Below are 25784 nucleotides of genomic sequence, written 5' to 3'. Positions count from 1 at the left end.
TTAAATGTGTATGGTGGTAGTTTTAAAGGGAGTCAAAGAGCTCGGCACTGTGTCTGATGCAGGGTAGAGTTGATGAGAGATGTGAAGAACTGCAGCTGCCCCTTCGGTTAGTTCCCGGTGAGAACTGATGGTTAAACTGTGAATGCACTATGTGGTTTCTAAAGAAATGTGTTTTGCTTTTGACAGAGCATCATTTATTTTTGCAGGGATTTTTTTTCTTCTTCTTCAGTCATGATCGGTGAAGTGAGAGAGCAGAGTGCATTCCACCATTTTTCCCATGTTTGGAGTCTCTTTTAAATGATGATGGAGATTTTGTCCCTTGAAATTAAGTATTTGAGAACATAAGAACAGCTGTCCTTGAGTCATGGTGAAAGTCCATTTTACTTGTCCTGTGCCTGACAGTGTCCAGTAGGAGATACCAGAAGAGTATCAGACAGGGCAATCACAGTATGCTCTGGTCTGTTCTACCAGTTTCTATTCATGTTGCAGTTTTCCTGTGCCAGAAGTGCCAACTCTGTTTTTAATATTCTTCATGAAATTTCTACATAGATTTATTTTTAAACTTGTGAAATCTTGCTGCACCTGTATCTACATCATCATTCAGAAATTAAATTTTGTAATTTTTTAATTAATGCCTCTAAATTCATATATTACTGTTGACAGTTGTTTTCTGCTCACTTTATTAAAGCTCATGACTTTAGAGAACTTTTACTCTTTTCTTCCCTGTAAGCTTAAGAAGTCCTAATGTCCATCATTTATCATTGCCATTCTGTGCCTTGAAAGCCTGTTGCTGTTCTGAGTGTCATTTCTAGTTTTTTTCCCTATATTTGGGTGAGAGATAAGAGGACAGAACAGCAGTCAGTATTAAAAATACAAGAGTATTAAGGAGTTACAAGTAACAAAATGGTGCCAGTGATTTGTTCTCTTCTGTGTTCTTTTTCTGATAATTCCAGTATCACAGTATTTTTGGTTTGGAGTTTTGGGGCAGGGTTTTTGGATGTTTTTAAGACCTGTTCTGAACATTGAATTGATATTTTATAGAACTGTTTGTTGCAACTCCAGCATCTCCCTCCTAATTTGTCCCTGGACAAATTCAGACAGCTTTTCTGTGTATGTTAAATTAGTATTGTTTTATCCTATATGTAACCCTTTATCAGTATTAAATTTCAGACGCTGTTTTATCATGCTGACATTCATTATTTTGAATGCTATTCTTTGCTGTTGGCTTTTGTTCTTTATACTTAAATAACTCCTTATCATCATTTAATTTTACATCACTATTACTTCCCTTGTTAGTTATGAGTTTGCTGAGCAGTAGTTTTTAGTACAGGTGATTTTTGGGTTCTCGGTGCAGAGAACTCTTTTCTCCTGTGTTTTATACCTTTTGACTAATTTATTTATCCACATGAAAACCTTGCCCTGTTAGACTGTGGCATCTTAGTTTCCTTCAGAGCTTTCAGCTTCAGAGTGAGACATCGTGTTGAAATTATTTTTTAAGTCAAAGTTGACTTTTAAATGGATCTTTATTCATCCACGCTCTAGTGTCCCCTTGAAGAGCTCCAGTAGGTTAGGGAAGCCTCACTTTCCTCTGTGTAAACAGTTCTTACTTTTTTTTGGCATATAACAGTTTTCATGTTTTGCAATTCCAGGCTTTAGTTTTTTAGCCTTTACAGCTTCTACCAGTTTGCTGTATGCTGATGTTAGAATTTATAGGCTGTTTATTGGATGCTCCCTAGAATTCTGTAAAAAGTTATGTCTTGCTTTGACATTATCCCTAAAGAAGCAGCTTGAACTCAGCAGCTCTGTGCTTGCATACGTTTACAAGATGTACCCTGATTTAACTGTCTTCCATGACTAACTTTGAAAAACTCTGAAGTCTGGTAAGAGTACATTTGTTATTGTGGTTGTATTCAGATTATGTGGTATTTTTTGATATCTGTGTAATTCTTTCCCTATATCTTTGTTGTAGTTGTTTACACTTCTGTTTTGATTTGCATATTGCAGTTTGAAAGAAAATATTTCAATGTATCAAACTCTTGGATCAAATACACATTTTTTTAAAATGTTAAAAAAATGAAAAATTTCTTTTTAAGATGAAAAATGATTTGTTTAATGCTCTAATAGTTACACAGATAGGAAATTGTTTCTTTCTTACACCTATCAGTTCCTAAAGGTTCTCCTACTGGTACTTTCTTTGCAGCCATGAAATTTAGAACAGTCTTAGACTTTCCGTTGGTATTTATAAAATGCAGAAGTTGATAAATGTTTAAATCCTCACTTCATTCTGAGTCTACTTAATGATAATTAAAAGGAATCATGACAAATATAGGATTAGTTCTTGTGCCAGATTGAGGATTATTAGTCTTTAAAAGAAATAGCTTAGAAAGGTTCACTGTTTAATGAATATATACATACTGAAGTTCATTAGTCCATATGATACTGATTACAGTGTAAGTATTTCTTTAAGATGCATATATCTTTCAATTAAGAATTCTGCATTTACAGAATCAACCAATAACCATTCTAGTGGCTTTTTTAAACTCTGGAAAATTGATTGGGGGAAATTCATATCATAGGATCTGCATGGTCAAAAACTGCAGATCTTGTTATAGCACAGAAAGTTTTGCCTTTTCCTTTTCACTTAAAGTAGAAGGAGAAGGGAGATTGAGTTAATTTCTGTATGAGGCTTGTTCTTAAAAATCTTACTATTGTGAAGAACTGAAATGAACCTCTGGAATGTTATTTTTTTATCTTTATCAGTGCAATTGTTGTGACTATTTTAGTAGGCTTCTTAGATTTCAAAATAATCTCACATCCCTATAATTAAAAATAAATTTCTCATTGATATTCTTGGTGGACTTGAAATCAATGTTGAACAGATTTGAACTCTGCATTTTGTAGTTTTTTAGTATCTTGCAACAGGTACCCTAAAAGTGAATTTGTATTTTGTAATGTGAGGGTTTTGGTAAAAAGGGCCTTAAACATAATAAAACGTGAAATTGCCTGGTTTTCTTATATCAGCTGGCTGTAAGGCAGATAATAAATTGGATACATTAAATAAATGCTAGGTAAAGCTTCTGTAGAATTCATAGGAGTCTGGCTTTTCTTATCAAATAACTGGTTTTGTCTGGTAAAGTGGTTATTAGTGTTGGCAGTGGTTTTGCTCAGTAAAGCCTTTTTTTAATTTGTATGGAAATAAAAATTGATGCTGTGTGTGTAAATCCTCATTGGTTACGCTGCTGTCCTCAGGATGCTCTGCAAGCACACCGTGTGTGAGCCCCAGCTCACAGAGCAGCACTTAAGCTGATGCACACAGGGAGCTCAGGGGCAATGTAAATCAGAACAAGAATTAGAAGTCTGCAGCACACAAAACACTGCATGTTTTGCTTGCAGCGCAGTCCTTGTTGTATATATTTTTCTTGAAGTATTGACTACTGGAGTCATTGAATTTGGAGTTTTATTTTAAGAAAACCTGCTAGACTTTGTGATTCAAATGAAAGCAATAGTAGTTTGTTTTCATGTGTTTATATTTTCACCTGTCATATCACTCCTGTGAATCAGAAACCTGAATACTTCAGATTTATTTTATGTATCTTGACTTTATGGTTTTATTTATCTAATAGAAAAATGTTACAAATTGCTTTCAAATAACCTCTACATCCTCACTGACTTGTTTCCAGAGTGTTTAAAGAGACTTTAAAAAATTCTATGCTACTATACAACATTTTTTTTGCTCCTCTGTTTATCAGCAGCGTTGTGAGAGGTTGAACCTCTCTTTTGCAAACTCAGAGTTCTCTGTAAATAAAATTATCCCAGCATTTTTAGGGTGATGAGAGCGCAGATTTAAAGCCCAGATGCTACTTTGTTTTTGGTGATAAGGAAGGTGGATAAAAAAGGAAGTTTAAATACTATTTTTCCTCAAATAAGAAACAAAAGTGTAATTTGGAAGAAATTTTTCTGGGATTTGGTGCAGCAGGGAAATTCTGTCAAATGTATATGTAATTCGTTTAACTCCTAAGTACTACCACCAGAACATGTTAATTATGTCTAATGCTTCTGTTCTGATTATTTGATTGCATTAGGTGACATGCTTGCTATAGGTAAGCATCAATTTATATTTGTGACTAGAAATAGTTGTAGCTTTTCATAAATTAATGTCTTGAGGCTCCAGTGATTTACGTTACTTGAGAGTACTGTGCATAAGAAATAAAGCAGCCATGGAGAAAAATCTGTTTCCAGGCTCTTCTGGAGGACTGACTTGGATGTGATTGAAGGAGTTGCCTCAGTAACAAAGAGGAGGGTGACTTATGTAGACTGGTCCTGTTTGCTGTTGCAAATTAAGTTGTCATATGAGTTGATTAATTTTATATATTTAATAGATTATTTTAGCTCCCAAGAGTTTACTTTTGATCACTCTTGATTTCTTTTTCTTTAAATTTTGAAAATAACAACCGAATTGTTAATCCAAGAGGTATATTTAAGTCGGTAGCCTGTTACCTGCAAAAAACCCTCTGTCTCCATAGGCTGTAGCTGCACGATACACTCCTGTGGCTGTGCAGGCTGTTATCCCCACTTTTCCTTCCCTCTTGTTTTGGGCTCAGTGAGCAGGTCACTGGGCTGTGGATAATACCAGCTTTGGGTAGTGAGTTAACACTGCCCTGGTGTTCCCCCTATAGCAAGGGGGTGACCTGCTGTACGAAACGCTGTGAGAACTCTTCATAAAACGTGATAGAGAACAATGGTTTTGATCGGAGGGGTTTTCTGTTACTTTGTGGTTTTGTTTAGTAATAGCAGTATGATAAGTATGTGGGATTATTCTTTTTCTATTTAAAGAAAATCATAGAATCATAGAATCAACCAGGTTGGAAAAGACCTCTGAGATCGAAATAAGTTTAATTATGCTGTTATCTTTATTTAAATAAAGAAAAAGCAAAAATAAAATAAACCATGTGTGTTGTTACAGTGATGTGTCAGCAGTTAAAATTTCCGTTTATGGCTTTTAGCCAAGTGTCTGCCAGTAAAAGTAGAATGGTTTATGTAACTTCACAGGTTGCAGTTTGACAAAGAAGCAATGGGGAAAAAAAATGACCGTGGATAAACACACCACACTGCCTGTGTCCTGATTTGTCCCCTGGTTGTCCTGATGAGTCTTCTCCCTGTGTGTGCCTTACGTTTAAGCAGAAGAGTGATATTGAGTTGTTTTCACCGAATTTTTATCGAAGGTGTTCATGGGGGAAGTAAAGGTGGTGAACTCAAAGGAAAGAATAAACCTAGAGTCAGTGTTAAAAACATTTCTATCTGGGCTAATTTGGTGCCTGAACTAGTTTGCCACTCTCCTCTTTTGGAAGCAGTTGACTTGTTCAAATGATGATCAAAGGATAAGAAATTATTTAGGACTGTAGTTATGTTTAAAATACTGTAAAAATAAAAGAACTTTTTCGGGGTATATGTGGCTGTGAACTTAAGGTACATCATGAAGAAATTGATTTCAGAGCTCTCTGAAATTCAAATATTAAAATAATTTAGGATTTTGCTAAAGAGTTGTCCGTTCCCGTGCTATCAAGGCTTCTGTAAGGTGATACCCAACTGTATAAACTCTTTATTAGGATATGAAATAGGATGAGAGCTATGAAGGGAATAAGCAGTGGGCCTTAGTTACCAGAAAAGTGTGCTTTATATTTTTTTGTCATTAATGTTATCTCATGGAGAAATGGCATCTCACATCTGACTGCAGTGGTTGTGATCACCCAGGAGAACAGGGGTTATTGTTGAGGCAGGAGGCTGATGGTGTTTGTTCTTTGAGGCATGTTATGTCAGAATTTGATTTTACTTTCATTCTGTTGGATTCCCGATCTGATGACTTTCAGGCTGGCCGAGGTGTGGTGCTGTTTGCTCCAAACTGGGAAGATTTCTGTTGTTTTGAATCACACCTCAAGTGTATCTTGATTCTCAGTTGGTTAGAGCATGGTGCTAATAACACCAAGGTTGTAGATTTGATCCCTTTATGGGCCATTCACTTCAGAGCTGGACTTGATGATCCTTGTGGGTCCCCTCCAACTCAGAATAATCTGTAAGATTCACAGCCTAGAGGCCTGAAAACTGTAACCAACATCCTTCAGAAGCTGCAATATTGGATTGGAGTACAGAATAATCAACTGTAAGAATTCTGTATATCTTTTCTCCTGGTGGTCTGTAACAACATTTATGGACTTCAAAACTTAAATATGTTATAATTCTTATAACTTATATTTCAATTAAAAATATAAAAACATGTTACACCCACATATCAAAGCACTGCTCAGGTTTTACCATTGAAATGGCTATTTTGTATTCCCTTTACATTGCAGAGTCTGCTTTCTGCTCCAAGAATGATGAGAGACTTGTTTAGGAAATTGGTGTGTATTTAACATTAATTAAAAATGGCATTCAGCACTCCAACAAGAATATTTTTAAATGTCTGGAAGCCATACTTATGCTATGGAAACCCAGATGCATCTGTGGGATTCTCTAAGACTCAGTAGCCATTTCTCCTCTATAGTCATGGATCTTGTGAATGAAAAGGTAGGGGTCTTTGGAATGGCTGAAGATTAGCATCCCCTGCTGTTTTGTAATTATCAGAATCTGGACAGTCATTTATTTGAATGAAATAATGCATACAGTTTGTGCCTCCAAAGAAAAGCCTACATAATGTGATTGTAAGGAGAGGTTTTCAATCTCTCAGTGGGATGTCATAGGGTATGTTTATAAACTTCAACCTAGCAGTTCCTCTGCAGTGGAATTCCAATGGTATTGAGATAATAATTTGCACAGTCAAATTGCTTTCCTTACAAAAACCCAGGGAATTATGAGGCCTAATCCTTTATTAATGTCAACCCATAGGCAGCAAGAAAGCGTAAGATTGCCATTCGAAAAGCCCAGGGGAAGAATCTCGAGGCCATCCGAGAGCTGAATGAGTATCTGGAACAGTGAGTGTCTTACGAGAAAATACGGATTGTGCTTTGCTATTCTGATAAACCTTTTTAATTAAAATGGAATTTGCATTTAATTTACGCTTTTTTGCTTCCATGCTGATCATTTACAGAATCCCTTGCACATTCTTTCCTTTTTTCCTTTTTTCCTCTCTTGTCTTTATACAGATTTGTTGGAGACCAAGAAGCTTGGCATGAACTTGCAGAGCTTTACATCAATGAACATGAGTAAGTTGTTTGCTAAGTTCGCATAAAAACTGTTAATTTGAAATCCACTCTATGTAAGTCAAAAACCTCAGTGATTTTTTTTGAAGGACTACTGTTACAAAGTATGTTATCTCATTTCCAGTATAACAGGCATCAACAGGAAATAATTACCAACTCTATTTGACTACCAAAAGCTTTAAGAAGGCATTTGATTTTAAAACGGAAACCGTTTACTTAATTACCTGTATGTTTCAGTGATTTTTAAAAATCTGATATTTTAAAAGAAGTGGTTTGAGTGTAGCAGGGAACAACAAACACTTATTTCCTGTTATTTTTCGTTCAAGTGATGTGTTTTACTTTTTAGATATGTTAAATTCTTTACTTCTAAAATCAGTAGATCACAGCATCTGAAATTCTGATTTTCTTTTAGCCTACCTCTCCAAGAACTTTTAGTAACCTTTAAAAAAAAAAGACAAAGGAAAACATGGATCCAGAGTTAGAGGCATCTGGTCGCCTGGGTACAAAACCCAATGCAGTCAAGAATGCTGAATGTTGTAGTAACTTGCTTATTGGATATTTAATGTTTTTGTTAGCTTTTTTATTGCTGTAGTGACAGGAGGAAATCCCAGTGTGAGAGGATTAGCTCAAAGCCTTAGTGCAAGTTTTCTAATATCACAGCATTCATTCTAACCTCCACCCAAAGGCGTATCTTTTTTTTTTCCTCTCTTTCTTTAGTTCTTCAGCCCAACCTGAATTATATCACATTGTTTCCTTCCTTCCTTTCCAGAGGGTAGTAAAAGAATCAAATTGTCAAGGAAGAAATAGCTGTTCTCACTGTGATGAAAAAATTGTTCCCCTGTCAGCTTTCCTTCCACCCTATTCTCAAAGAAAATAATTACTAAACTCTTTTAAATGCTGACTTAGACCTAAGGAATAATCTAGAATTTTGATATCCAGATTTCCATTCGTTTGAGGAAATATACCAGCCACTTTTCCAAGAAAATAGCTATTAAAAAAAAAAAAATTGGCTAGAAAGGTATTTAAGCTTGTCAAATCTGTCGGTACAAAAGTGAATGATAGAGTGGTGCAAACATACGTATTCCATTATTGGGTTTGGGGTTTTTTGCTATAATATTTATTACAAAATTGTGCAATAAAACCTGAGAAAGAAATCGGTTTTGCTTGTATTAGTCTTGGTCTGTAATTCCAATAAAAAATAATATATAAAACTCTCTTCAGTTCATTGAAAGAATTTACTCTGCTCACTGTACTTCTATGAGCATCATTTATCATTATTTTGATGATTAAATGGGGAAAAAATTGGACTCTTGGCTAAAAAGCAGTTTGTTAATTTTTAAAAAAGAAGACAGTTCATCAACTTATTTGTTTTATCAGGCTCACAAATTTAGTCTGACTTGTGAAATCACCATGCACTTATTGTTGTTCATAAGCACACATAGATATACAAGATTTATACAGTCCTCAGTTCTACACTGTTCTGCAGTGAGAACTGTGGCTTCTGCTTTTGGTGGCTATCCTTTTATCTCCAAATTAAAATAGGTACACGAGTATCATATCATGGACGGGAGAAAACCTCAGTATATTTATTTTAAGATACAAGATTTTACAGATTACATGGTTTAATACTGTCTCATAATATCTCAATTGCTTTTGCTGCTGTATTAAATATCTACCCACACTACCATTATGAACATTGCATCTCTGAATTTTAGAATCCTATCATGTAAACTGTGGAATAATGCTATCACATATCTGTAGACAATGCAAATTCTGCAGAAACTTCTATTAGTTGAAAGATTATGAAGCTAAGATTCTTCTAAATAAACCGACATTTTGAGCTTGACTTCTTAATTCTTTCTGAAAAAATTCTTTCTGAAAGCTTTCACCAAAAAAACCCAAGGGCTAGTCTTTTCAAATGATAAGTTTTTGCCCATTTGGTCTGATGCTGTTTGCATACATAGATTTGAACTGCTCTTAGTATGTTTTTTTTGATCTCACTTCTATGGTTGATAAAGTTAACTGTCAGTGTAAATGCTCTGGTCTGTAACTTGGTTTGTGGATCCTCAGAATTTTCTTGTAGGGAAAAAATGAATTAATTTGTAGTCTCAGTTCACTGGCTTATAGTATCTGATTCCTGTTTCTACTCATCACTCTTGTTGATAAGAAATGGCACTTATTAATGAGAGATTAGGATGTTAAATTCTTTCTATGAGCTGTTCCATATATACTCAGACTATTAGATTTTGTGTATTTTTTCCCTGTCTATAATGTAAAAAGAGTAATTTGGTTCCAAACATAATTTAAAAATGAAACATTTTTATTAATTGTGAATCACGATTTTATAGGGGGGAAAGTAAGACTTTTATTGTACTGTAAAAAAAACTGAAGCAAAGAGCCGCATATTCTTGTTTCATTTTGTCACTGTTTTTTATATTCCTCAGCTATGCAAAGGCAGCCTTCTGCTTAGAGGAGCTTATGATGACTAATCCACACAACCACTTATATTGTCAGCAATATGCTGAAGTAGGTATTTTCAGAGAAATCAATTATGTTTGACTACATTTTCTGTTTTTATGTTACTGAAGTGGTGAAAATGGTTTCTTTAATTTTTCCCTAGGAGATTTAAAAGAGTATACAGAGAATGTTGACATCTCATAGAACTGAACATGTTAAGAAAACTATGTTTTCTTACTCACTGTGACTAAGCTAAGAGTTAGGGCAGGAATTATCGTAGATAAAAACTCATTTCAAATGAACTTTTCTTGTTGAAGTGTTTATGCACTTTTCAAATTAAGTGCATGAGAAGTTAAAGTTCCACAACAATGCTGCTTAGAAGGTTATGATATATTGCCTGTTACTGTGGAGTCAGATCTTGGAATCCACATACGAAATTTTGCCTGAAGGAGCACTGGCGGAAGAGAGGTGAAAACTAGAGGTAAACTTAGAAGTTTTAGCTCAAGGTTTTAGCCATTTGCAGTCTTGTTTTTCTTTTCCAGAGTATATTTTTTTTTTTCTAAATTGTACTGTTAAGTCCTTAGGTTGGTTTTAATTTGTTAATGTGGATAAAATTGGGTTAACATTAAAACTTGAAAATCTAAATAGCTTTTGGGTAGAAAGACTGAACGTGTCTTCTAGTATTTATCCCTCTTTTTGTTGATCTAATAACTGGCAAAATGAATAGAAAATCAATGGAGTAATCCTCTAAACTTTGTGTGCTGTTTTGCAGTTGAATACATAAAGAAAGGCATTGTGGTGGTTTGTGTACTGGTGTCCTGCATGCTCAGGGAACACAGGGTCAGTGTGGATTTCTGGTAGTCAGAATTTAGCTTTAAAGTTTGTACTACTTTTCATAAGAGACTATCCCAAGGTTTTAAGTCTTTATAGGTGCAAAATAATCACTTTTGATTCTTTTAGCAATAAATTAATTAAATTAATGCTGGCTTTTTTTTTTTTCCTATAGTGAAGTATTTTAAAATGAGGAGAAAATCTTGGATTTCTCCCAAGCCAGTATTTGGCCTTTGGTAGGACTCTCTGATTCGAAATACCACGTGAAACAAACCTGAAGTGAATTTTCAGAATATCTTTGCTTCAGAGCAAATGGCTGAGGTATGAATGACATGCAAGTTTCAAGAGCTTATCATTTTTACAGGTTAAATACACTCAAGGGGGTCTTGAAAACCTTGAGCTATCAAGAAAGTATTTTGCACAAGCACTGAAGCTTAACAACAGAAATATGAGAGCTCTGTTTGGACTTTACATGGTAAGCAAGAGTATATATTTTCCGTGTTATCATTTCAAATATGTCTATGCATGTGTATTATCCTTTACCATTTGCTGGTTTGGTTTTTTTCCCCCTTTTGGTTTAACTTAATAGCTCATATTATTAACACTTTTAATACTGGCTATGGACAATTTTGTGCCAGTAAGTACTCCTTACTTGAAGTGCTCTTACCCTTAAGTCTTGCTTGTGTTTTCCAAAGAATTGTAATTATTGGCACATAAAAGTACGTTCTTGGAAAAGGATTTAAAGTCATATTCCTCTCTGCAAGATGATGAACTGCTGAAGAGTACCAGCACAATAGCACTGGTTCCTTGTATAGTGGATTTATTTATGTAAATGAAGAAGTCTCTGAGATGAGTTTAGTTTTTAAGTAATATTTTTTATTTTTTCAGGTGAAGGTGGCCATAGTTTATGTAGAGTCTTACCTGCTTTTAAAATGTGTTTCCCAATGCCGCAGGAAAGAATGTCATGTTTTTAATGGCAATTTGGACACACAAATGACATATTTTATACAGTCACTGGTAACACACTGAATGGGGAAAACTAATCCATAACTCTGACTTTAGGAAAAGCAAATTAGATTAGCTGATCATGTCCATGTTTGGTTCTTAACTCAATACATAACTGAACTGCAGTCTAGTGTAGCTTTAATTAGAACAAACAATTGTTTAAGAAGTTTAGCTGCACTGCAGTCTAGTGTAGCTTTAATTAGAACAAACAATTGTTTAAGAAGTTTAGCTGCTTCTTATCTGGATGCTGTTTGCCAGCAACTTCTAAAATTTTTTGTCTTTTTCCACTGTCACTGTGTCTGGGACTAGAACTGCAAAGATGCTGAATGTTCTCAGTTTATTCAATGCACGTAAATTTTATAGTTACACTGGTTTTTGTTCTTATTTTATTGTATTCCTAGTCTGCCAGTCATATTGCTTCCAATCCAAAAGCAAGTGCAAAAATGAAAAAGGATAATATGAAATATGCCAGCTGGGCAGCAAACCAAATAAACAGAGCATACCAGGTTAGTACATCGTTGCTTTATGATACTCTTAACATGCTGTATAGTCCTTTTCTGCCCGTTTATCAGCTGCTGTTCAAGAGGTTAGATATGACATGTAAACCAGCATCATTTGCTTGGATTTTTTTGCATTCTACTTGTTTGATTTCCTAGAAGACATAATTAATATAAGGTTGATATTTTCCATTTATTAATTAGTATTATTTACTTACTAGTTTTAAACAGATTTTTTCTACTGACATTAACTGAATGTAGACTAGTGTAATGTTGGCCTCCAAGACTTGGTTCTACAACTATTTTAATAAAACTTGGTGTGCCTTAATTCTTAGAGTGACTTTGTTACCCACTTCTATTTACTAAAAAAGAATCTAGAATTTTATTTTCCTTGAGTTTGCTCTGACATTTCAAAATCATATTTAATGATGTTTCTAATAATTACCTTAGAAATTGTGACTGAAGTTGGTTTTGCGTAGTTCTGTAGAAAAATGCCTGTTGAATTGTGAAAATGTAGACTTTATGGACCACAGTCAAAGGTTGCTGAAGTCTTTAGGAGTCTTTTCAGCTCTTTGAAAAATTATGCTTAAAATTTTGTATTTGCTATTGTATTTTAAGTCTTTATTCCTTTCTATAACTCTGAATGAAAACACGTGTTAGGACATAGGTTCTGCTGTCTACGCATCCCAAATATAGTTTGTCTATTTGACTCCCTTACAAGTATTCTTAATAATCTGCCAATTGAAGTTTATATATAAGTAATCCTGAACATCATCATCAGACTGTCCAGTTCTCCCCAGAACTTTTTTTGAGCAAAAATGTTGATATTAAAAGCAAAGACTTTATATGCATGTAACATTCCTTTCTTCCTGCAATATTTCAGTATTGGAACCCCATATTTAATTTTTCTCTTGTTGCTGCTATTTCATGGTTAATACTACCAAATGGCCTTTTTACCAACTCCATCTATTATGGAATTAAATTAAATATTCCTTTTATGGCCAGTGGAGTTTTCTTAGTACACATTGTATGTCAGTTCCTTGCCAGCCGTGCAGCTTCTTGGGGCTAACACATTTTCAATGTATTCCAGCTTAGAGGTATTTTCCATTTCTCCTAATTGGTCCTGTAGCCTCTGACTGTACTTTACAGTGAAGAATATTGTGACCCTAGTATATAAGTAAGGATTTTATACCTGTGTGCCTAAAGTTTATTTCTCTCTTTTGCTCTTTAAATGACTCTCTGCTTTAATAAACCATTTACTTGCTCATGATGGCAAGGTGTGTATGAATTAACTGCTTTGTCTGATGTCCCATAAATAACCAGGGCTTCTTTTGACTGAAGTATGTCCGACATGCCTGTAAGCATAATGCTGATGGAAAACTCAAGTATTGCAGAATTTAAAAAAGAAAAAGAAAAAAACACAAAAAAAACCAACCAAAAGAATCAAACACCCACAAAAAACCCCTTGAAGCATGGAATTCACTGTGGACTCACCACTGATAGAGCAAAACAGGTTTTAAGAAATGTGTGGATTTTTAGTGAAAACTACTATCCAATGCTTTACATCTTAGTAGAATAAACTACTTAGATTAGAGTGGATTTGCACATGTTCTAAGTAAATATTGTGACTGAAGTTCAAAGCACCTGTTAGCACTTTCAAGTGTGTCAGGATGGAAATGTAAAACCAGTGTTGGCTGTGGAATGACCAAGAAGACCTAGAATAGGCATCTCCTGGTTCTAAATATAATGAATGTTTAATTATGACACTTTGTATGTAATTGACTCACAGCAAGATAGGCATGCCTGGGTTATTGTTTGCTTTTTTTTCTTTCTCTCCACATGGCTTTCTGTTAACATCACACAGTGTCTCTAATATTAAACATGAATTTTATTGGGAGTGGTGGTGGTGCTGGGGGTTTTCTAGGTGTGTGTGGGTTTGTTATTTTTTTGGGGGGTGGTTTGAAAAAACTTTTTTTTTTACTGTTTTTTGTGGAGTCCTTTTGGATCCTACATTTAGCATTTTTGTTTGATGCTTACCGGAATAGTCCACATTAACACAACTAACATATCTATATATATCTTTCTATCTATCTATCTATCTATCTATCTATCTATCTATCTATCTATCTATCTATCTAATCTATCTATCTATCTAATCTATCTATCTATCTAATCTATCTATCTATCTAATCTATCTATATCTATCTATCTAATCTATCTAATCTATCTATCTATCTATCTATCTCTGTCTATCTTTCTATCTTTCTATCTATCTGTCTTTCTATCTGTCTTTCTATCTGTCTGTCTTTCTATCTGTCTGTCTTTCTATCTGTCTGTCTTTCTATCTGTCTGTCTTTCTATCTGTCTGTCTTTCTATCTGTCTGTCTTTCTATCTGTCTGTCTTTCTGTCTGTCTTTCTGTCTATCTTTCTGTCTGTCTTTCTCTCTGTCTATCTGTCTATCTTTCTATCTTTCTATCTATCTTTCTGTCTATCTTTCTGTCTATCTTTCTGTCTATCTTTCTGTCTATCTATCTTTCTGTCTATCTATCTTTCTGTCTATCTATCTTTCTGTCTATCTTTCTGTCTATCTTTCTGTCTATCTTTCTGTCTGTCTATCTTTCTGTCTGTATATCTGTCTATCTTTCTGTCTGTCTATCTTTCTGTCTGTCTATCTTTCTGTCTACCTATCTTTCTGTCTATCTTTCTGTCTGTCTATCTTTCTGTCTACCTATCTTTCTGTCTACCTATCTTTCTGTCTACCTATCTTTCTGTCTATCTTTCTGTCTATCTATCTTTCTGTCTATCTTTCTGTCTATCTTTCTGTCTATCTTTCTGTCTGTCTATCTTTCTGTCTATCTATCTTTCTGTCTATCTATCTGTCTATCTTTCTGTCTATCTATCTGTCTATGTATCTTTCTGTCTATCTATCTTTCTGTCTATCTATCTGTCTATCTTTCTGTCTGTCTGTCTATCTATCTGTCTATCTTTCTGTCTGTCTATCTATCTATCTGTCTATCTTTCTGTCTATCTTTCTGTCTATCTTTCTGTCTATCTGTCTGTCTGTCTATCTGTCTTTCTGTCTATCTGTCTTTCTGTCTATCTATCTTTCTGTCTATCTTTCTATCTTTCTATCTATCTTTCTGTCTATCTTTCTGTCTGTCTATCTTTCTGTCTGTCTATCTTTCTGTCTATCTTTCTGTCTATCTTTCTGTCTGTCTTTCTGTCTGTCTTTCTGTCTATCTTTCTGTCTGTCTATCTTTCTGTCTGTCTGTCTTTCTGTCTGTCTGTCTTTCTGTCTGTCTATCTTTCTGTCTGTCTATCTGTCTATCTTTCTGTCTGTCTATCTTTCTGTCTATCTTTCTGTCTGTCTATCTTTCTGTCTGTCTATCTTTCTGTCTGTCTATCTTTCTGTCTGTCTATCTTTCTGTCTGTCTATCTTTCTGTCTTTCTGTCTATCTTTCTGTCTGTCTTTCTGTCTATCTTTCTGTCTTTCTGTCTATCTTTCTGTCTATCTTTCTGTCTATCTTTCTGTCTATCTTTCTGTCTATCTTTCTGTCTATCTTTCTGTCTATCTATCTGTCTGTCTTTCTGTCTGTCTTTCTGTCTGTCTATCTTTCTATCTTTCTGTCTATCTTTCTGTCTGTCTTTCTGTCTGTCTATCTTTCTGTCTTTCTGTCTATCTGTCTTTCTGTCTATCTTTCTGTCTATCTTTCTGTGTATCTTTCTGTCTATCTATCTTTCTGTCTGTCTGTCTTTCTGTCTGTCTGTCTTTCTGTCTGTCTGTCTTTCTGTGTCTGTCTGTCTGTCTGTCTGTCTGTCTTTCTATCTGTCTGTCTTTCTATCTGTCTGTCTTTCTGTCTGTCTGTCTGCCTGTCTGTCTGTCTGCCTGTCTGTCTGTCTTTCTATCTGTCTGTCTGTCTATCTGTCTGTCTGTCTGTCTGTCTGTCTTTCTATCTGTCTGTCTTTCTATCTGTCTGTCTTTCTATCTGTCTGTCTTTCTGTCTGTCTGTCTTTCTGTCTGTCTGTCTATCTGTCTGTCTTTGTATCTGTCTTTGTACCTGTCTGTCTGTCTGTCTGTCTGTCTGTCTGTCTTTCTATCTGTCTGTCTTTCTATCTGTCTGTCTTCCTATCTGTCTGTCTTTCTATCATGTCTGTCTTTCTATCATGTCTGTCTTTCTATCTGTCTGTCTTTCTATCTGTCTGTCTGTCTATCTGTCTGTCTGTCTATCTGTCTGTCTTTCTATCTGTCTGTCTTTCTATCATGTCTGTCTTTCTATCTGTCTGTCTTTCTATCTGTCTGTCTTTCTATCATGTCTGTCTTTCTATCATGTCTGTCTTTCTATCTGTCTGTCTTTCTATCTGTCTGTCTGTCTATCTGTCTGTCTGTCTATCTGTCTGTCTTTCTATCTGTCTTTCTATCTGTCTATCTTTCTGTCTGTCTTTCTATCTGTCTGTCTGTCTATCTGTCTGTCTTTCTATCTGTCTGTCTATCTGTCTGTCTGTCTATCTGTCTGTCTTTCTATGTGTCTGTCTATCTGTCTGTCTTTCTATGTGTCTGTCTATCTGTCTGTCTTTCTATCTGTCTTTCTATCTGTCTGTCTGTCTATCTGTTTGTCTGTCTGTCTGTCTATCTGTTTGTCTGTCTGTCTCTCTATCTGTCTGTCTGTCTATCTGTCTGTCTGTCTATCTGTCTGTCTTTCTATCTGTCTGTCTTTCTATCTGTCTGTCTATCTATCTATGTCTGTCTTTCTATCTGTCTGTCTTTCTATCTATCTTTCTATCTGTCTATCTTTCTATCATCTGTCTTATCTTTCTATCATCTGTCTGTCTTTCTGTCTGTCTATCTATCTGTCTATCTTTCTATCTGTCTATCTGTCTATCTTTCTATCTGTCTATCTGTCTATCTGTCTTTCTATCTATCTTTCTATCTATCTGTCTATAGGTATGTAAAACACATGTCATGACTTCTTTGTGACTTCCTACATTTGTGATATGTTGCATACTTCAGCTGCTCTTGCTAGCTCTTTGGGACATAAAGTGAAGTGTGTGATAGGGATCACAGGGGAAACTTAGCTATTGAGAAAATATAAGTGCTCAAGCTGGGGTCTGGCAAGTAAGTGGGGTGAACTCCCCTTCCTCCTCACAGAAGTCCTGGGAGAAGCTCTAATGACTGGGCTGCGCAGGGTCGCCCCAGCCCATCCCTGCTGACCTTGTTACAGAGCTAGAGGAGCATTTGTCTGCTCTAGTCTGTGTTTAGAGACTTGTAACATCCAGTGGCTACAGCAAATGGTGTTTGGTGATGTAGTAGGTGTCGGTTTCCCCTGTGAGTCAGTGTTGATTTGTTGCTCCCTTGGTGAGCTGAGTGGTTGGAAAATGTCATCATTTGGACCTGAGGGTAAAACCTTGGTCGCTTGTGCCAGGGGAAGCCCTTACAGTATTCCTCCCTTAATGAAGGGGTTTTAAGCCAGGTTTTAAGCTAGTTATATTATCTCTATAAATCCTCCCAACTTTCCATGCATTATCCACCTGTAAAGTAAGAACCTTAAGAGCTTGTTGGGTTTGGCTTGTTTTATTGGTTGGACCTTCTCATACTGCTAAATGAAATATTTCTGGTGGTCATGTTCTAGAGAATAAGATGCATTGAGAATCCTGATATATGAATTTATGCCTTTAAATTATGAGATTATTAATTCAAAAAGTTACTTTTGAGCATATTAATTCAAAAAGTTACTTTTGAGCAATTGTCTTGCAGTGAGATCTTTCACCATTTCCAGTTTGAATTCAAACTTGAATTACCAGCACTTTTCTCAGTAATTCTGGGAAGCTGCCTTTATTTTTTCAAAGTACTGGCTATAGTTGCTGGGGTTTTTTTATTATCATTATTTTATTTTATATGCAATCTACTTGAAATATTTCTACTGGTTCCCTTCTTTCAATTTATTCTGTCATTCAGGCAGTTTGCTTTGGAACTTAATTTTGCTTTTCCTGTGCATTCCTGCATAAAATCAGAACTTTTTAGTTTATTGTCATTTAAAGAAAGCAATGTTTGAGTATAAAAAGGAAACCTTATTTCACCACTGTTGGTTAGACCGTGTAGCAGTGTCTTTACAGGAAAACATGATGATACAGAATAGTTAAATAATTTTCTGAAAAGCACCGATATGTGACATCTGGTTAATATATTTATTCTGATCTTAAATATGTAACCATCCATGCTGATTAGTACTTCTCATCTGTGTCTAATCTAGGAGAAATGTAAACTTCTGCAGGAAGACAGAAAGGTTTTGTAGCTAGAGCTGCTGTATGGAGCTGGAATTCCTGACTGCCAGCACATCCTCTGAAAAAGGGTCATTATTCTCAGGCCTCTTAAATTTAGTTGACTGGGTGGGGAAAAAAAACCAAATAAAATTTAATTTTAATTTTTATTTCAGAAATTAGTGAAGTACTTGTTATTCTAAGAGATTATTATTATTATTATTATTATTAGCTTAGTTTTACCTTACCACTGGGAAACTGGACTATTCTGTCTATGGAGACCCTGCAAAGGACTTCTATCTGTTCTGACTGAGGACATGAGTCACAGTTACTTTAAGATCAAAACAAAATGTGGCTACCTGGTGCTGTTCAATTAGGTAATTGGTTTAGCATGTCCCCTGGCAGAAGTATTTCAGCAGAGGCAGACAGGTTTGATTAATGCTCGCAAGAATCTTTAATGTGATCCTACTCATAGTAATTTTCCAGATACATGCTTTTTGGGTGCATTGCTAAATTCTTCTGTGTTAGCAATCTATGTGTTATTTATGGCTGGAGAGGGGTGATTTTGTTACTAACCATTTGGGAAACAGAAAATTAAATCATGATTTTAAGAAATGGATTCCAGCTCAATCAGTCAAATTGCTGTATAATGGCAGAATAGACAAAATAATTGTTTGTCAGGGCATATTTGAAGTGATTACATTTCCAAGTGTACTTCTGTTTGTTATGACGCAGAGTTTGGTTTTATTTGTTCAACTTAAACTATATGTCAGTATCGTGAAGGCAGCTGCTCTTGAAATTATCAAGTAGCGTTTTTTTAAACTGACGTCTTATGTCAGTTTTGTTTTTGCTGTCCATGAAGAGAATAAGTAAAAGTTCTCTTATTTTGAAACTTTCCTCTGCATGCTTTCTGTGTGTCTTGCCAGATGTGCTTTTTGAACACTGTATGTTTAGGCTTCTCTGCTTTTTATTGAAATTTCTCGATGTTTTGAATTTGAAACAATTTCTCAGTTGAGGTTTTGAGTTCTGTTTTTTAACTTGTATTTGTGAAAGGATTTGGAATCCCTCCAAGTATCTGTTTGCTGTGAACAAAAAGAGGATATTATATTCAGTCAGATCTAAGCAAAAATTGCTTCTCTCACTTCGGAGTGTGTTAAGAAATCTTGAATTTTCCTCTGACTATTGCAGGTCACTGTGGAAACTCCAAAACCCGAAGAGTGGGTTTATGCATACTACTAGAATCCAAACATAGCACATCAGTTAATCACCTGGAAATATTAAATATGAAAATATGGTGTTTTCAGTATCTCTTAACTGTAAAGTGTTACCATAGTAACAAAATTTCTTTCTTCTAACTATTTAATTTGCAATAGCTTATCATTTAGTGTGACAAAACTATTTTTTTAAAAACGCAGTGCTGATTGGGGATCTCAGTGCTAGATTGTAGCCTGGGGGTCAAAAGCAGGTTAACAGGTCCTGCAGCTTGTTGCTGGTGTGATATTACCTGGGTTTGATGATTTAATCTTTCTTAACAGGTCATGAAGAGTTTGCTAAATTAAGTTAATTATAAGAGAGAAGGGACACATTATAAATCAAGGACTAAATATGTGAGACACCAGTGGTATTTGAAATGAAAACCATCAAATTGAAAATTTATTTAGTGTTTAGATGTTAACATTTAAGTAGAGAATAGGCTGTTTTAGTACAAGCAAGTTATAGTTACTGCTTCTGTAATTTCTTCACCACCCCTCCCAATCCCAAATGCAAAACTTTTTAGTGCAGGTGTATTAGAAGTGGTCAAGAGTTTCATTTGACTGAAGACCAACCTAGTCCATAAATCCACTGTGTTAGATATGGCTGATGAGTGATGGGAATTGTCAGTACTGTTAGAGAAACTCTTTTGAGGTCAGCATGGGGTGGTCAGCATCTCCAGTCCTTGTACCACTTCCTTTCCCATTTGGCTGCATGTGTCTTAGGAAGTCTAAAGCCATTAGCAGTATTTATTATGCTGTGTCTTTCTTTCTTATCAGAACAGACTTTATTTTTAATGTTCTCTGAAATTGCTGTTGTAATAGTAGGCTAGAATCAACTACAAGGTCATCACTTACAGTTACTTTGAAACACAAAATATAATTATATGTTGTCTGGACTATTTTATAGTAGATTTTGATAAGTAGAAGTTTTCTCTGACTAGCTATAACAAAAATAGAAAAAAGACTGGCTTTAATAACAAGTCTAAGTCTTGCTACTATTTAAATTATGAATCTAATTTGGATTGCATAAAAATAAGTCTGAAATAAAATTTATGTTAAAGTTTAGAGAGCAAACAAAACAACATGAAGATCTCTGTTCAGATAAATGTTAAATTTCAAAGTGGAGTATTAGCGCAGAATATTCAAATTCAGAGCAAATTAGTGAAATTGACTTCGACTATTAAGTAATTTTTCATTGCTTCACGGAAGGATGGTGATGTAGCTTGTATTGTGGTAAAAATTCTGAGTTTTAGTGCTGTCCTCTAAAGTTTGTCATGAATGGAGTTAATTTGTTGTATTTCGTGTTTGGAACTGTTATTTTCACAGGATCTGTGCACAGAATTTCTGATGCATTACTTATAGCAATTCTTTCTTTCTTGTTTAGTTTGCAGGTCGCAGTAAGAAAGAAACTAAATACTCTTTGAAGGCAGTGGAAGACATGTTGGAGACCCTGCAAATCACTCAGTCTTAGTTTGGCACAGAGATCCAATATGAAATTTTTCAATATTGTGCTCAACCTGTGGGTTATGTTACTGTAGTGCTGTTAAAAGTTAATTTTGTATTGATTAACATCCTATATAAGATAACATTTTATGAAAAGTAAAATGCCTATTTATTGCTGCTATAAGAAATATGATGAATACCCACTGAAATGAATAACTTTATCCACGTAGAAAACATAAAGAAATTACATGCTGCACATCATTTTCTTCAGATTTTTTGTACCTACAGTACCTGCTTCTAAGCCATAATTTGTAGAAATAAACTTGTTAAATGATTTAAAAAAATAGTGATTTATTGGTCTTGCAAATGAAAATTATGAATTTATATATGTAGATTAATAACATATGTTAAACACTTTTGTCTTATTTGCATATTTAAGAGTAAAAGCATGCTGCTGATATGCATTTTCTGGAAAATGTTTACCATGCAGCAATGAGTGATTATGAACGCAGTATAGTAGAGAAAAAAAAAAGTTCATGTTAACGGTTTTCTTAATGAGTTGATATCCAGTACTGTAGAAAAGGAGAAAACTTGCTTGTGTACTTGGCTCCAGAGGTGCTCTTGTACTGGCTTATGGCCAAAGACATTTTTCTCTGTGGTTTTGTGGGCAAATGCTTCCATGTCCGTGTAATTCTCCACTCAGTATATGCATATGCAGTTTTTTTATTCCTTCTCCGTGTCCTTTGTTGCACATATGTTCCACATCCTGAATTTCAAAACCACCTGAATGCAAGTCTGCATGTGCTTGTCTGTACTCATTCTGTGCCTGTGGTCTGGGCACCCCTTCACTGTGGGGTAGCTGGTGCATTATCTCCACAGTAACCCGGGGGAACTGCACTGTGAGGATGAGATGAGACAGCTTGTTCAACTGCCTTGTACTGACTGGAGGATAGCGTTTGTCACACCATCAGCATGTAGCATCTAGCACACTGTAAATCCATACTGTGTTTGTCTTTGGGCACTGGTTTATTTACTCAGATAATTAGTCAGACACCCTAATTCATGCATTTTGCAGTTCTGATCATTCTGGATGTTGTTCAGATGTGTACTGTGGCAATTCAGTTGCACAGCTATCATCTCATTTATTACAGCTTCAGTAAGATTGCATAACAGCAGCAACATACCCTCGGCAAATTCTAATAAAAATATTGCAATGTAGTTTTCATGACTGTCACCATCATGATTTGACTTTTAGATTTTATACTGCCTGCTCTATATAGATGGGTAGGTTAAAGGCTATATACCAAAATGTCCTTTTTATGATCCTGGACTCAATGTAGTGAAACAAAGCTGAGCTCCTTCATAAAGCAGCAACAAAACTTTCTTTGTTAGTTCAAAGCTTGGAAATGTGTGTAACTCACCTGGTTGTTGCCTGAGACTGAGCCTTTAAGAAACACCTAAGATCTCACTCCTGTTGTCCATAAAGTAGGTTGGAGTATGATAGTGTGACAGGACGGGTGCTATGCCATGGGAATTAATTGTATGTGGAATCTTAAATTAACCGAATTCACTACTGTTGAAATACAAAACTGCAAATACTGCATAGTATTATATTAAATCATCCAATTCTAACCTGGGGGAATAGTGCAGATCCTTTCTATAATAATAATTCACAAACAGATCTCAGAATGGTATTTGTGGCTAGATTATATATATTTTGGGTGGAAAACCAAGGAAGCATATGTAAGCCTGTGTATTTCTGTTCAGACTTGTAGTCTTTGACTGTAGGAGTGTGCCATCTAGAGTTTTAGGCCCTCATAGGTGTTTTTTTCTCTTTTACCTACATCACATGTAACTTGGTTGCATTATAAAATTAAAAATGGTGTGAAGCTGTACTGAAGACTGAAGCAGTGCATAACATTTTACCTCCAAGGTATTAAAAAACAGCAGTGCAGTATTTTTGTACAGCTGGCATCTGTGCTGCTGGAATGTGTTGTACATGTTTTATTCAGAGGCAACTTTTAATATAACAATGTCAGACTTGGTTATGTAGTATATCAGTTTCTCTGTAAGAAAATTTGTTCTGTTTCTTGTTTTCAGTGATTTGATGAAAAATTTCATGTCGTTTGGCTGCTTAGAACCTTTTCGCTACTGCTTATCATCTTTTGAAATTACTATTTAGCACTCTGATTTGTGAGTGTATTTTGGCATAATTTCCAGATAGTAGAGCTTACAAGTTGACCTTGCTAATATTTCTGACAAATTCAAGTTTACTTCAAAGGTAAAATAAATTACTCCTATGAAAATGCGTGGGCAGTCTCTGATACAATTATATAATTGAAGCAATGAAAGTTGAGGGTCTTTTCCATATTCAAATTAAAAAAAAAAAATTAGCTTCTGTCTGCATAGGAAATAACTGTATGAAATGCCATGCAGTCTCAGCAAGCAAGGAGCTTGCTGAGAAGGGAAGTTGTGATATAATATGATTTTTGTAAAAGTAATTTTCCAGTTCTAGTATACCATTTTGTAATGTCACTGTGTTGCATTAAAAAATAGGTTTTCAAAGAATGGGTTACTTAATTAACAAATGAACTTGATTATATTTTTGTATTGTGCTCTGACAGTGACAAATGCCACACAAAAAATTTATTATCAAGCATGCAGTCTCCTCATTCCAAAATAAAAGGCTATGTTTTCATATTGTTTCAGTTGACAGCAGAAACTTGGGACCTTTGCAATACCAGACTGTCTAGCGAGGACTTGCGTCTTTATTTCTTTGCTCGTACTTTGATAATGGGCTTGATAGCAAGAGCTTAGTGTTACCCAATGAAGTAAAGGTCATTGAAGAGCCACCAAAACCTCAGATTCTGCCCTTGTGATGCAAGTTACTGGTGACTTAAAAACATTTTGTCCAAATGTTATACAATTCATATTATGTAGCTGCAAAAAGCACATCTTGTTTAGAATATATCCCTAAATCTCTTCAGATCAGTGCCCAGAATATCTTGCAGTTGCTATTGGAAACTCTGTTATTAGTCAACGGAGGACTTCCTCTTGGCAGTGCTGTATTTTTAATGGCATCCATGTTTGCTAGTCACTGCATTTACAGTGGAACTTGTATTTCAGCCAGCCTTAGAAGGGAGGGGAAAAGGAAAGCAAATTAAACTTGACTTACTGGCATGAATTTCTTAGCTTCTTGTTACTTGCACTCTCATCTTCCAAGAACACCAACTGTAGCTGCAGTCAGGTTTGCAATAATAATTCTTTTTGTAACTCAAGAGCTTCTGTATATTCAACTCTAAAACCAACACTCCATTAAAATCTAAACCATGCAGATTCCAGTGAAATGGTGCTATGTGATGTGCACGTACCCCTGTATGCAGGAAAGGACTACTCCCACCCTCCCTCAAGTTGGTGTCAGAGTGGAGGAGCATTAGAACAGTTCTGGAGTGTGGTTTTGTCTAGAAAATTAATACTACTTAATATGCTTCAAAATATTGCTTAGTACTTCCATTGTTCAGTGCATGAATAGAATTTTAGGACTAACTGTTGCTTAACTACAGATGCTTGAGTCTATGTGGAGAATAAAGTACTTGAAATAGTCATAAGTCTTCTCTGGAATGACTCTGGAAGCTTAGAGATCCTCTTGGTAGGCACCAATTGGAAGTTAGATTCAGCCAGAGACTAGCTTTCAGAAATAAATGGCTCATTAATCTACCTGCCTCTTAAAAATAAACAGCAAACCAAAAATAAAACCCAAAACAAAACTAAAGAAAACCAAGCCCCCAAACTCACTTCTGGTAAAGTTGTTTTTCAGCTGCTGAATGTGAAATGGAAAGCCTTTATCAGTGCACTTCACAGGTGAATTTATTTTGCTCTCTGTGGAGGAAGTCCCCTACAGCAAGCAGTACAATCCTTTCAGTGCTTATCAGGGAAGGAAGAAAGGCTGCAGAGCAGCATACAGGCCCATTTAACCCACATGCAATAGTAGGGCTTCCACTGGCAAGTTGCAAAGAACATGCCATTCACCTGCACTTGGGATCCCAGAGGTGAGCATTCCTGGTGAAAAAGGCTAAATAAGACTGCACAGCCAGAGCCTCCAGAGTCGGCGCTCAGGAGCCAGTGCTCAGAGACCCAGCACAGCACCTGAGCTCCCCCAGCCATCAGTAGGGCTGCACGTTGGCATGAGTCTCCCCGCAGGTTTTTGCTCCTGCTAAAGACTGTCCTGTCCTCTGTTTTACTTTTCTCCTCTGGGCCTCTGCACAGCTGGAGTCTTGCGGAAGATCCCTGCTGGTGTGATACTGTGGCATTTTCACTGTGGGTATAGGTGTGGAGGTGAGGGTGCAGATTTGCGAGGGATCAGTTTGTTGGATTGATCCTGGCTCTGAAGGTTTTGCACATTATGGGCTTCATTGCACACCTAAAGGTCAGCATGTAAGCCTTTGCCTCAGACCTGTCCTGTTAAATATCCAGAGTCTGCTCAGCTCCTTTGTGGAGGCTTGACAGAATGGACGAGGTTGGATGTGATCCGTGCTGAGTGACCTGCAAGTGTATGGAAAGATCTATTACTCTTGGTGACGTGGTGACTGCAGTCACTGGGCCTTTTTTTTTGTGTGTGTGTGAAACAGCATGAAGTGAATAACTTTGGGAAAACACTTCCAGATGGGAGGTCTGTTATCCAAGGTCGAAGGGATGACTGGAGGGAGGAAGAACCACCTTTTCAGCTTGAGTCAGCCAGCAGAGGTCCAGTAGCTCCCTGCTCCGGAGAAGGTGACAAAATGTGCTGCACTTTTGCATTGCCTAAATAATGAGAGGTGTAAGGTTGTGTTTAAAAAAAAAAAATTGAAAT

The 25784-nt window shown here is 35.8% G+C and overlaps 1 protein-coding gene across 1 annotated transcript in view; it reads left to right on the top strand.

The window, feature by feature from the left end:
- EMC2 (ER membrane protein complex subunit 2) overlaps nucleotides 1-24538 on the top strand; it is a 43115-nt gene extending 18577 nt beyond the window's left edge. Inside the window, exons 6-11 of the mRNA XM_032686171.1 lie at nucleotides 6880-6965; nucleotides 7137-7196; nucleotides 9638-9719; nucleotides 10846-10956; nucleotides 11888-11992; nucleotides 20877-24538. Coding sequence (XP_032542062.1) covers nucleotides 6880-6965; nucleotides 7137-7196; nucleotides 9638-9719; nucleotides 10846-10956; nucleotides 11888-11992; nucleotides 20877-20963 — 531 coding nt within the window. The 3' untranslated portion in view covers nucleotides 20964-24538. The remainder of the gene's footprint in view (nucleotides 1-6879; nucleotides 6966-7136; nucleotides 7197-9637; nucleotides 9720-10845; nucleotides 10957-11887; nucleotides 11993-20876) is intronic.
- Nucleotides 24539-25784: the final 1246 nt, after the last annotated feature.

This window comes from Chiroxiphia lanceolata, chromosome 1 (assembly GCF_009829145.1).
Source record: "Chiroxiphia lanceolata isolate bChiLan1 chromosome 1, bChiLan1.pri, whole genome shotgun sequence".
Lineage (NCBI taxonomy): Eukaryota > Metazoa > Chordata > Aves > Passeriformes > Pipridae > Chiroxiphia > Chiroxiphia lanceolata.
This window is presented reverse-complemented; position numbering and strand designations above follow the sequence as displayed.